This window comes from Schistocerca piceifrons, chromosome 1 (genome assembly GCF_021461385.2).
Source record: "Schistocerca piceifrons isolate TAMUIC-IGC-003096 chromosome 1, iqSchPice1.1, whole genome shotgun sequence".
NCBI classification, from domain to species: Eukaryota; Metazoa; Arthropoda; class Insecta; order Orthoptera; family Acrididae; genus Schistocerca; species Schistocerca piceifrons.
In genome coordinates this window covers 213,061,452-213,074,822 of record NC_060138.1, presented here as the reverse complement: position 1 = coordinate 213,074,822, position 13,371 = coordinate 213,061,452, and the positions used below count along the sequence as shown (strand labels likewise).

The 13,371-nt window shown below is 42.3% G+C and overlaps 1 protein-coding gene across 1 annotated transcript in view; it reads left to right on the top strand.

Annotated features, from left to right (window-relative positions):
- Positions 1 to 13,371, top strand: part of LOC124800838 (AT-rich interactive domain-containing protein 4B-like) — a 159,428-nt gene that overhangs the window by 15,859 nt on the left and 130,198 nt on the right. Inside the window, exon 3 of the mRNA XM_047263030.1 lies at positions 8,288 to 8,353. Within this exon, the coding sequence (XP_047118986.1) occupies positions 8,288 to 8,353 (66 nt within the window). The remainder of the gene's footprint in view (positions 1 to 8,287; positions 8,354 to 13,371) is intronic.

Sequence of the window (13,371 nt, the reverse complement as noted above, 5' to 3'; positions counted from 1 at the left end):
TGAAGACAACAACAACAACAACAATCAATGCTACTACTTTTCAGTTGGTAGGTATCAACTGACAAGTGACCACAAAGATACTGCGTGCAAGAAACCAAAGTATGAAAAGTAAAGATATTAACAACTGCACAGAATCTTTGGTTACAATATTAGACAGGACAATATTTGACATCATTCACGTTGTGTGTGAAGCATGTTAGAGTAGTTGGTAACTTTTAGTTTAGTTAAATAGAAGTGTATTGATAACGGAGTTGAGAGTAGACAAATTATAATGTAAATAGTCGCCATAATAGGTGGGACACATTTCTATATAAACATCACACGGATTCTTATTTTACAATACATCTTGACACAGGGAGACGCCGTTGGTATACATTGTGATGCAGGATGGTGGTAACACAATGACATTGTATATATACAAGGGCATAAAATTAAAGTTTGCAAAATAAATAGTACCAAAACACACACACACACAAGTATACATATTGTATGAATACAATACAAAGTAAGCACAGGCACTGTAGCAAAGGAAAAGAACTCGGAAACCATAAACTATATTAAAAAGAATAAATAAATCTCAATGCAGAGATTAATTGCCACAAACTACAGTCGGCCTACATGGAATATATGAACACTATATTGTAAAGGAAGTTTGGCTATACCAGTAGGAAGAAGTACATAGCAGAGAAAAAAACTATGTGGCAGAGAACTACATGCAAAACAGAACAAGGCATAAATGACTTATTGCAGTACGGATTTATGATACGTGGAGTGAGTATTTACCAAAAGAGGTCAGGGGCAGGTTTTGTGAGTTGTAGACTAATGAATGCCACCAGTCCTCCGTCACTATACAATTTGGGCATGGTTTAGTGACCACTGTGTGGCGCAGCAGTTGAACGTTGTGTGTTACGGGAACTGGCGATATAGACATAGCCGCGTGGTACGCGAGGATGGTACAAAACTCTCTAAAAAGTCCCTCAGTCATAAGGTGTGCTGCACACATGGCTGTTTAGAAGGAATAGTCATCAGGGGTGTCCTCTGGGGACCTGCTGCACCTCAGTTGTATAAGGCTTGTTCAGGCAAGTGAGGCTCTGTATAAGAGGACCCTTATTTCCCTAGCTGCTCATGGTATCAAGATGGAACCCCCAAAATTAAATTCTCCAACTTTCAGTGTGATTCAAGGACTGTCTGGGAGTACTTACTCACACTCACTCAAAATGAGTGAGGAATGCTAGCCTTCCTGTTATTCTAATTGTATTTAGTTTCAGGGCTTAAGGAGTTGCGAAGCAGAATGTGTTTGTAGTGATGAAGAGGAAGGGGGGAAATTTGAAAAAAGTTTCCCTTCCATATTCATAAAGGTTTTTCATGGCTTCCTGGTACCTTAGTCTATGAAACGGTTACAAAATGGTTCCGTAATAGGGCAAAGGAGGTATAACTTCTTATGTTATCAGAAAAATTGGGTGGCTGTGACATAATTGCTGAGTTGCATAACTACCTCAACTCGAGTAAGGGTGTGATCACATGCCATTATATGGGCGTAGACATCGGAGAACTTAAACAATGTCAGGCCACTCACAAGGACTAACATCTCAATCCATAGAAATTCTCACCCCACCCAAACCACACACCTCCACTTTTTACCTTCTTCCTAAGATCCACAAACCTAATCGTCCTAGCCATCCTATAGTTGCTGGCTTCAGAGCACCCATCAAACATATATCTGCCTTAGTTGATAAACACGTCAAACCCTTAGTACAAAAACTCCCATCAGACATCAAACATACCAACCATTTCCTAGATCATCTGAAATTCGTGCTTGTCCCACTCCCACCACAACCTTTGCTTGTCACCATTGATGCCACCTCCCTCTATACCAAAATCCCCCATGTAATGGTCTGTCTGCTGCTGAACATTTCCTCAGTCAGTGCCCACCTGATTCCAAACCTGCAGCATCCTTCCTACTCACCTTAATCAGCTTTATACTTACCAGCTACTACTTCATCTTTGAGGGGCAGACATACAAACAGATCAGGGATACAGCCATGGGAACCAGGATGGCTCCTTCCTACGCCGACCTTTTCATGGCTCACTTGGAAGGGACTTTCCTGGGATCCATATGTCTTCAGGGGCCTGGAATGTGTTATCAGCTACTTTGTCTGGACCGTGACATCCTAAAATCGTGCCCTGAAAGGAGATCCATTCTGTCTAAACTTTTGCCTATCACACCTAGAATAGCTTTCTGTCGCCCTCCCAGTCTCCACAGTATTCTTGTCAGGCCCTATGCTCCTTCAACATCCCATCTCCATGCCATACGGCTCCTACCCCTGTGACTGTACCTGCTGCAAGACCTCCCCTATACAACCTCCAACACCACCTATAAGAGCCCTGTAACTGGCAAAACATATATTACTAAAGGCACCTGTGAAATGACACATCGTATACCATCTGTTCTATAAACACTATTCAGCCTTCTACATCAGCATGACTACTGCCAAATTATCAGTTAGGATGAATGGACATAGGCAGTGGGTATATACTGGCAACTTGCAATATCCTGTTGCAGAGCATGCTCTACAACATGACATTCATGACCTCAGCACCTGTTTCACCATACACACCATCTGGATTCTTCCCCCAGATACCAGTTTCGTAGAACGTGGCAGGTGGGAACTAGCACTACAACATATCCTTGGTTCTCGCCACCCATCTTACTTTAATTTACACTAATTTCTTCTGTCTCAGCTTTTCTTCACAGTAACTACTCTTTGTTTCACTCTGTTTAAGTTTTCTACGTATGTCATTGTCTTTCCTGTCTGTTTTTCACCAACCCTTCCCACCTTTGTACATACAATGCAGTTAGCTTCCCACTCTTATTAACTCATACACGTTGTTTTAGTAGTAATCTCTGTCTTGCATATTACCCTGTCTTCTACCTTTAAGCTCTCAGGTTTCAAATCTTGTCCGATGCAGTCCCCAACAATCAGTCTTCCCTTCTCATCTCGTATGGTACGTCTCCCCTGACACACGGTTCTGGGTGATGTTCCCAAAATCTACACTTTCCTAGATCTCTCCAGTCGTTTTCCTTCACCCTTCTTCCTTCCCCTTCAGCCATTCTGCCTGAAGAAGGAGCCACTGGCTCTGAAAGCTTGCCACTCACAACAGTCGTTTGTGTGTGTGTTCTGCTGGCACTTGGTGAGTAGATTTTTTAAATCTATCCAATTAAATAATTTTATCAATAAATAATAGTTTTCGTTGATATAAACAAGAATGAGAATCACAGGCGATAGTGGATGTGGAGCAGAGAACAAAAAGGAATAATGGAGAAATTGAGAACACAACCAGTTTCATTGTGACCTTCAGTTAACTGATGTGCTGCCTGAACACTGAGTTGCACTGGTGAAGTGACCTGTGGGAAGTGTGGAAAGGCAGCAGATGAAACTGGGACACACTGTTTGTTGCCAGCAATATGCATTAATTGCTCTGGGAACCAATCTGTCTGGAGCCGAGATTGCCCTGCTTTTGCTGAGGAACACAAAATTCAGAAAATAAGTGACCAACTGAATCCCCTACGCAGAAGCTGAAAAGGATGTAAGGTGACAAGACAGCTGTGTTTGCCACTTCATATGCTTCTGTGGTGCAGAAAGCTGTTCCCAGTATAGATGCTTTGGTGCAGACAACGTCCAGAGCACCATTATTTACCACCATCACCTGTACTTGCACCTATACATGCCAAAGCAAAGTGATTAAAAGCTTAGTGATCCAGGCAGCTACCATAGTAGAGACCAGCAACATTTTGCAGTAGGTATCGAGAAGAAATCCCAAAAGCAGAGTGCCTCTCAATGCCTCCTTTTCCATCATCCTTGATGTAAAAGCATCACTATATTCTGTAAAAGCTGTCCCAGGTGCCATTGTACGTCATACTGACACTTCTGACTGATGAGGAAGACATCATGGATTCCGATGCCTCATCAGAGGATCCTGGCAGCCCCTCCACTCCCCCTAGCTCGACAGGTGCCTCACTATCCCTTCACAAGGACAGAGGTGAATCAAAACCACACTGCTGAAACGGGTCCATTACTCAAGTGGAATATGAATGGCTACAGGCCTCATCTGGAGGAATTGAGACTTCTCAGTACAATGCAGACCTTTTTGCCTCTGTCTCTAAGAGACTCACTTCAAACAGACTGGAGGCTATCACAAGTACAGAAAAGATGACATTACTGGTGACAGGGCAAAAGGTAAGACGCATTTCACCCCTCACCTGTGCCCTTCACCACAGCACTACATTCACTCTTCTGATAGTGGCCCATGTTGCTGTCACAGTGTGATCTGTGTAAGTGCCACCACATGGGTGCATTGACAGTGAGGTCCTCATACATCTTCTTGATGAACAACCCTGTCCCTTCCCACTTTTAGAGGAATTTAATGCAAACATTGCTCTGAGTTTCTAACACCACTTTCCCCAGGGGTCAGATACTTGATGATGATCTCTCATGAACTACAGACATCATATTAATCAACGTAGGTCAAGCTATGCAGTTTAGCACTGCTACGGGTTCGTCTACAGCCACAGACCTCTCCTTCTGCATGTGTGCCCTCACAGACACTGCTCAATGGGGAGTGGATGACCACTACCCTGTTGGGACTCATCTGCCTGATAGACCAGATCCTGAAGTGAAGCTGAAATGGCTATTCAGAAAGGCTAAGTGGATGCTTTACAGCACCAATAGCAGCTGTACGAGAGCAGAAGTGTCTCATAACATTGCCAAGAGACATGGCTGAGACAATGGCTCAATCCTATCAGACCATTATGGTCCGTTCTAGCCAAGATACAGCTTTGTGTTGTTATCGGGATACACAGAAGAAGATAGGTTTTGATTAATGTTTCATGAACACTGAGGAATACAGCCAGCCTTTCTCTCTGGAGTCTGCATTGTCAGTAGCTTGTGATACTATGCCCAGTCACGACCGGAGAATGTACAGCATGTTGAAACAGATAGACATGTGGTTAAAGGAGGTCCTCTTCCAGCTCTTTAATGAAATCTGGGTGACATAAGACTTTCCCAATGTGCGGAAATAATCGATTTTTATTCCAATTTTAAAACCAGGGAAGAAACAGACTAATCCTGGTAGTTCTTGTAGCATTAATCCGAGAGACTGTATAGGAAAGACACTGATGCATATGGTCAACTGCTGCCTAGTGTGGGGTCTTGAAGCCAGGCCCCTAATAAGTCACACCCGATCTGGGTTCAGGAATTATCATTCCACACTTGATAACCTGACCCTGCTTGAAGCGGCAATTGAACAAGCTTTCCTCTGTAAGCAACACCTTATTGGTATCTTCTTCGATTTAGAAAAAGACTATGACACTACCTGGAGGCATGGTATTTAATTGCAGCTCTATCAGTGAGGGTTCCGCAGGCATACGAAAGTCTTTCCTCTTCGACAGGTATTTTTGATACAAGGTTATGAATGTTCTGTCTGACCATTTTAAACTAAAACTGAAATGTGCCAAGGGTTTTAACATCCTTTAATGCATCAGTCATAGGTCTTGTGTGTTCCAACTTTATAAAATATTTGTGTGACCCCAGCTTGAATGTGGATGGCTGGTTTAGGGATCGCCAAGGCATTCATACCTCAAAATGCTGGTTGTAGTTCATCATGAGAGTATTAGGCTATCAACAGGGGCTTATTGTACAAGTTCTGTTGCTAACCTGTGTGCAGAGGCTGGTGAGCCTCCACTGTCTATTCAGTGTCTTCTCCTTTATGTGAGCCAAGCATACAGGGCTTTATCTGTTGCAAAATTGCTAGCATCCTTCTCTTGTTATCCCCCTGCGGTTCTGGGGTTTAGAAGAGGCCCAAGGTATTCCTGCCTGTCGTAAGAGGCGACTAAAAGGAATCTCTCACGTTTTGGCCGTTGCGTGATGGCCCCTGCCTGGTTTGACCTCAGTCTTTCTAAATTTTTCTGAAGAGCGAGCCAATTGGGGAAGGGCGCCTTACATGATGCATCGTATCCATCGTGCATTGAGATCTTTAGCCCTCTTCCTCGTTGTTGCGAACTTGTTAGCGCCTCATATCCAGCACGGTAGCTAGTCCATTGTGGTGGGGCCGCCATGTACCCTGTTGGTTGTAGCCCCCTGACAACACAGCGAGCACTCTGCTGATGCCTGCGCAGTTAACTCCCTGGGGCATCGGGATTCCCGGCAATGGCCATCCTGCCAGGTGGCCCTTGCTGAGGCTGGGTGGTGCCTGTGAGGAGGGCCCCTGGTCAGAGTGGGTAACATCAGGGCGGATTACACACCATGAAGTGTAGTACGCCAACTCTTGGTGGTGGTCCGCCACCAGCAGTCTCTAAGTAGGCAAAGTCTAACTTCAGTGCTAAGAAATATGACCCCAAATCATTCCCCTCCCTGGCCACACCATGGGAGGAATGCCAGGCTAAGGATGGCAATGAAGCTTATTTGCCCCTGTACCGCGTATTATGTTCGAGAGCTGATGGGGTATCTTTCATGTCCATGAAGCCTGAGTTTATTGTGGAGCATTTGGAGGACAAGTTTGGGGAGGTGGTGGGCTTGTCCAAAATGCGCTTTGGGTCAGTCTTGATAAAAACAGCATCCTCTGCCCAGTCACAGGCATTGCTCACTTGTGACAAGTTGGGGGATGTTTCTGTTACCATCATGCCCCATAAGAGCTTAAATATGGTCCAGGGTATTATATTCCACAGGGACCTTGTTTTGCAGTCTGAGGACGAGCTGCTCGCCAATTCAGAGCAGCGAGGTGTTCATTTTGTCTGGCCAGTCCATTGGAGTCCAAGGGATAATCAGGTTGCCACCAGTGCCTTCATCTTGGCCTTCAAGGGTGACACATTGCCTGAGGGTGTCAAGGTGATGGTCTACTGCTGTGATGTCAAGCCATATATTCTTCCTCCAGTGTGGTGCCTTAAGTGCTGGAAGTTCGGCCATATGTCTTCCCGCTGTACTTCCAGCGTCACATATTGAGATTGTGGACGTCCATCACATCCCAATACTCCATGTGCCCCACCTTCCATCTGTGTCAACTGCAGAGAGCATCATTCACCTTGCTTGCCAGACTGCAGGATTTTACAGAAAGAGAGGAAAATCATGGAACATAAGACCCTGGACCGACTGCCCTACACTGAGGCCAAGATGAAATTTGAGCGTCTGCATCCTGTGGCTATGACCACCTCTTACGCTGCTGCTACGAGAACAGTTGTTGTCCCATCAATTCCTTGCATTCCTGTCGCCTCTCAGAACCAGGAGACTACATCTGCCTCCTTGATGGAGGTTGGATGTACCCAGCACATGGGATGGTATGAGACGCACAAGATGCTGTCATTCTTTTGCAAAGGCAGGAGAAGGAAATAATTTTCTACTGGATTCCAGGGCATATAGAGCTCTGGGGAAATGAACTTGCCGCTGTGGTTGCCATGGGAGCCTACTCTCTTCCAGCTCCTGCTCACTGTTCAGTACCCTGCAGACTGTTGCCTCATTTGTGACCAAGACCACCATGGGTTGACAGGAGGGTCAGTGGCAGGAAGTTAAGAATTGTAAACTCTGTTCTGTTAAGCCTTCAGTGCGACCTTGGCTTACCTTCTTCCAACTGCAACAAGCTGAACTAGTAGTCCTTACAGGGTGTAGAGTACAACATTGCCCATTGATGCATGACTTTCTCTTACATCGTAAGGAGCCATCAATGTGTCACAAAAATGGGACACAGCTGTTGATACAACATACTTAGATTTGATTTATGCGACCTTAGGGCTGACCTGGGTCTCCCACAGGAACTATCCTCCCTTTTAGTCATCTATTAGTTCTAGTAGTGAGGTGAGTGTGGTTCGTGTTTTAAGATTTTGTGTGATGTCTGGAATTCTTACCAAAATATTAGGTGTGAGATTTTAATGTGTCCTAGGCTGGCACGATCATCCATTCTTTCTAAGGAGTCATCCAGACACAGTCACCTGTCCCATTTTTAACTGTCTGTACTGGTATTTGAGTTTTATCTAGTACTGGTATTTGATTTTTACTTAGATATTCTGCTGTGTTTTATCTGATCATCATTGTTGAGATTAGGGTGCATCTGACTGGTTGAGTAGATTATGTGAAGCTTAAGAATGTTGTATCCATTATTAAGTATATTCTAATATTATTAAGAACAGTTAAGAGTATATTGTCCATTTCATATTCTAAGATTTTATGAAAAATGTGTTGTAAACTATCTTGTAAATAAGGTATTACTCTACTAACAGCCAGTAATTTTCATAATACAGGTTACTTTCAAGCAAGGTTTGGGAACTGCGACAGTGACAGATGACCATATACGTGGGACACTTAGGGTAAGTATTTCACATTTACCTTTTTTTCATTTGGTGAGGTTTGTAAATGATGTTTCTGGTTTCCTTTATACATGGAAAAAAAAACCAAAGTTAAACATTAATCACAAAATAGGCAATCAAGAACAGTAGTGGCATAAAGTAATTTTACTTTCAAGAAATACATTGGTGAAATTTGATGTGATTGGACAAGGGCAAGTGCAAATGTGTGCTTCGGTATGCAGTTAGGAAAAAGAAATTGAGTGTGAAACGTAACGAGACTAAAGTTTCAAAAATTACTCTAGCTCCTTACTGACACCAGTGGAGGAGCTGATTAGACTTGATAATACTCCTATTAAAACACAAAATTTGATCCAAAAATATGTAACATAGTGAAATTAGAGCTAAGATTTACAATTTTGCACATTGTTTCCACTGTTCCTTTTGGGAAATGGAATGACTTTCTCTCTGCCAATTACATGAGATGCACATATTCCAACTGTAATACACTAAAGAGCTAAAGAAACTGGTACACCTGCCTAATATCGTGTAGGGCCCCCACGAGGACACAGAAGTGCTGCAATACGATGTGGCATGGATTCAACTGCTATCTGAAGTACTGTTGGAGGGAATCAACACCATGAATCATGCAGGGCTGTCCATAAATCTGAAAGAGTACGAGGGGGTGGAAATCACTTCCGAACAGTACATTGCATGGCATCCCAGATAATGTTCATGTTTGGGGAGTTTGGTGACCAGCAGAAGTGTTTAAACTCAGAAGTGTGTTCCTGGAGCCACTCTGCAGCAATCCTGCATGTTTGGAGTATCACATTGTCTCACTGGAATTGCACAAGTTCATCAGAATGCACCATGGACATGAGTGGATGCAGGTGATCAAACAGGATGTTTAGGTATGTGTCACTTGTCACAGATGTATCTGGACATATCAGGGGTCCCATATCACTCCAACTGCACACACCCCACACAATTACAGAGCCTCCACCAGCGTGAACAATTCACCGTTGACATTCAGGGTACATGGATTCCTAAGGTTGTCTCCATATCCTTACACATCCATCTGCTTGATACAATTTGAAATGAGACTTGTCTGACCAGGCAACATGTTTCCAGTCATCAACAGTCCAACGTCAGTGTTGATGGGTCCAGAAGAGGCATAAAGCTTTGTGTCATGCAGTCATCAAGAGTGAGCCTTTGGCTCCAAAAGCCCATATTGATGATGATTCGTTGAATGGTTCGCATGCTGACACTTGTTGATGGCACAGCATTGAAATCTGCAGCAGTTCGCGAAAGGGTTGTATTTCTGTCACGTTGAATGATTCTTTTCAGTTGTTGGTCCTGGTCTTGCAGGATGTTTTTCCAGCTGCAGCAATGTCAGATTTGATGTTTTACAGGATTCCTGATATTCATGGTACACTCATCAAGTGAAGTGGTCATACGAGAAAATCCCCACTTCATCGCTACCCCGGAGATGCTGTGTCTCATCGCTTGTGCACCAACTAAAACACCATGTTCAAATTCACTTAAATCTTGATAACATGCCACTGTGGCAACAGTAACTGATCTAACAACTGTGGTGCGAGAGATTTATATAGTCTTGAATAGGCATTGCCGACCGCAGTGCTGTGTTCTGCCTGTTTATTATCTCTGTATCTGAATATGCACAACTATACCAATTTCTTTGGAACTTCAGTGTATATCTATGTGGATACATAATGTGTGTAAGCCTTAAGAGACAGGAAATCATGTTCTGCACTTAACAATAAAACTTTTGTCTTGACTAAAAATATTTATTATATTTATTCCTTACACATTTTGGCATTGCTCAAGGAACTGAATGTGAAAATGAAAAGCACACAATGAGAACCATATACATCACAAACAAAATACAGTAATACAGTCAGCAGAACTTGCACATACCAGAACACTGTTGATACACAATATTGTGTCCAGCTTATTCTTTCTAAGCGTTAGTGCTGATTGCACATGTGTGTCCATAAAACAATAAAGAAAACATCTCTGCCTGATGGTTCTAATTTACAATAGATGGCATTATGATGAAAGAAATACATTTTTCCACATTTACAAAAAACGGCAAGTAAATGACATTGTAAAATTTACACTTGTCATGTTTGTTTTTAATGTGGAAAAACAAGCATTCCTTTCACTACAGTGCCTTCTGCTGATTTACTGTACATTAGAGCCACCTTGTTGTGCTGTTTTCTTTGTTTCATTGCTGCATGTGAGCCACTTTGCACTAATTCTTAGACAGAATAAGCTGTATCCAATACTCTGTATCAACATTATTCAGTAGGTGCAAGTTCTGACATTTGTATTATTACATTCAGTTTATAGTGTGGATGAGTTTCTCATTGCGTGATTCTCCTTTTACGTTCATTTCTTTTGGCAGTAGTGAAATGCTAAAAAGTGTAAGGAAGAAATAAAGTAACTTCTCACTGTTGCGGACGAGTTACTTCCATATCTCGATGAATAAAAATGTTTCTAGTATTTATCCTACAATATATGCGTATCTTTGCATGCTATAAAAAAAAACTTGCTTTTATATCTTGGAACCGTTTATGAAATAGTAAGATTATTCTGCTTGTTGTGACCACAAAATTTCCAGTGCGAAGGCTCAGAAATCGGCACATCGCATTGCGTGTGATGGTCCTTCAAATGTAGAAATCAATAATTGAAGAATGAAATGAGATATGGCTCTGCTGAGAATTTTAAATCAAATTTCAGTATCTTATCTACGTTTCATACCGTGCAATATATGAGCTAAACTCAACCATATGCAAAGTTTACGCAATATATATACACACACTGCATATACTCACTAATGCCAACTGCAGCATATTGCAACACTTAAAGACTTAGCAAAAAAGGTACTCATTGAAATTTGTAATAATGCTTGCACCTTGTTGCATAAAATTTTGGGTGAAATGCCAGATGTTAGTAACTTGCTGCCATGATAATTTCACAGCAGCCTTTCGGCCATCTTTGTGTGTATATAGTGTATACCTCAAGGTGCTGAGGAGATTGCACACAGAAGTTAGTATAGGGAGGAAAAGGAGGTCTGGGAAGGAAAGGGGAGATAAAGAGGGAGATATTGAGGCAAAAAAATGGAGATGGGTGGAAAAATAGGGGAGGGAATGGTGTGTGTGTGTGTGTGTGTGTGTGTGTGTGTGTGTGTGTGTGTGTGTCGCGCGCGCGCGCGCGCGCGCACGCGCGCACTAGTTTTCCTTGAGAAAGAGAGATACCTCCAAAGCTAGGGTAAATGCTGTTTTCTTTTGTGTGTTTCTATGTACCACACATCAGTTAGCTATAAGTGAGTGGTTGCTTTGCTTTTATTTTATGTATTATTCCATCTAGGAATTTCCATTGTAGATATCTAAAAAGAGTTTTAAGTATCACAATGTTTGCATTGTTGGTCACTGTCTTAAAACAGAAAAGAATCTCACAGGTGTGTACTGCAGCATTTCTATCTGAGGTATGGAGAACAAAATCCTTGGAAAGATTATCAGCTGTTAAACCACACGTCATAAAGTATTAGTCTTAAAAGTCACTTACAGTGTAGATCCCACTCTAATGTAGTGCGACAGACAGCTGTATAACAGTTATTCTAGCATTAGTGACATGTGAAGGTGATGTATGAGGGTAGGAACTTAAATAGTGGCAACTATTGATTCGCAACTGATACAAAAGTTACATGTTTGCACCTGTTACTGTTCTTCAAAGTTGTCACCAGCATTGTGTGGAGCCCGTTCCCAGCGATGTGGAAGGCATAGCCTGTTGTGTTGATTTTTGTGAATGGAGCGGTCTACTGCCTGTTGGATCTCTGGAACAATTCGGAAGCAAATGCCACGAAGTGGTTCCTTAATCTTCGGAATCAAATCAAAGTCGCAAGGACGTAAGTCTGGGGAGTATGGTGGATGATACCGTACTTCCCAGTCCCATCAACCGAACAGAGCAGCCACAGCTTGTGCTGTATGCGCCCGTACATTGTCATACATAATGATGGGTGGGTTGCGTAGAAAGCGTTGCTGCTTCTTTCGAAAAGCTGGTTGCAGGTGATGCTCCAAAAACGAACAGTAATATGACTTAAGTTCTTGTGACTTTGATTTTATTCCGAATATGAAGGTACCAGTTCATGGCATTCGCTTCAGAACTGTTAGAGAGATTCGAGAGGCAGTAGACTGCTCCATATGCACCATCAACAGAACAGGCTCTGCTAACGGTATACCACGCCTTCCACATCGCTGGCAATGGTTCTACACAACACTGGTGACTAATTTAGGGACAGTAACAGGTGCAACATGTAACTCTTTTGTATCGGTTGTGAATAAATAGTTGCCACTATTTAAGTTACAACCCTCGTATTTTGTTCTGGTAAATGCAGCATATTGTTTCGTCTCTGAGTGTATGAATATGACTTTGTTAATTGCCTGACATCAGCTTAACATGTAGAGTGTAAAATTATTGTAGCATAGACCGTACAGTTCCAAACTATGATACTGTTAAGTATGCCTGCAGTATTTCCTTTCATCATCCCTAAGAATCAGATAACTTCACTGTATATGTTATGGAGCCTACAAGTCAGCAAGAGAGTTATATAACATTTGGATTTGTTAGTCTACTCAAATTTTCTTAGCGCTCTGAAATTGGACAGCAAATGTGTCCCTGCAGAATGAACCGCACACAACATCCAGCAATTTTAGACTCAAGGAAAGGCACTTCCATTCTGCTGGATGGTAGTACTTGCAGAAATACAGGAAAACAACCTACCAAATTGCCAAGGAGAAAGTTCATTTCAGAATGAGTGGCCAAAAAGAGAGAATAATATATCCTGATCACCGAAATTGGAATCCTTTTGAAACACTATTTATTCATGGAGTCTTAAAAGAAGCAACACCTGGTTGTATGTTCGTTCTTTAATTATGATCATTTATAGAAATCATACAAAGATAGGTACATTATGCACTACTGACTTCAACAATAATATACAAAACTTTACATAATAA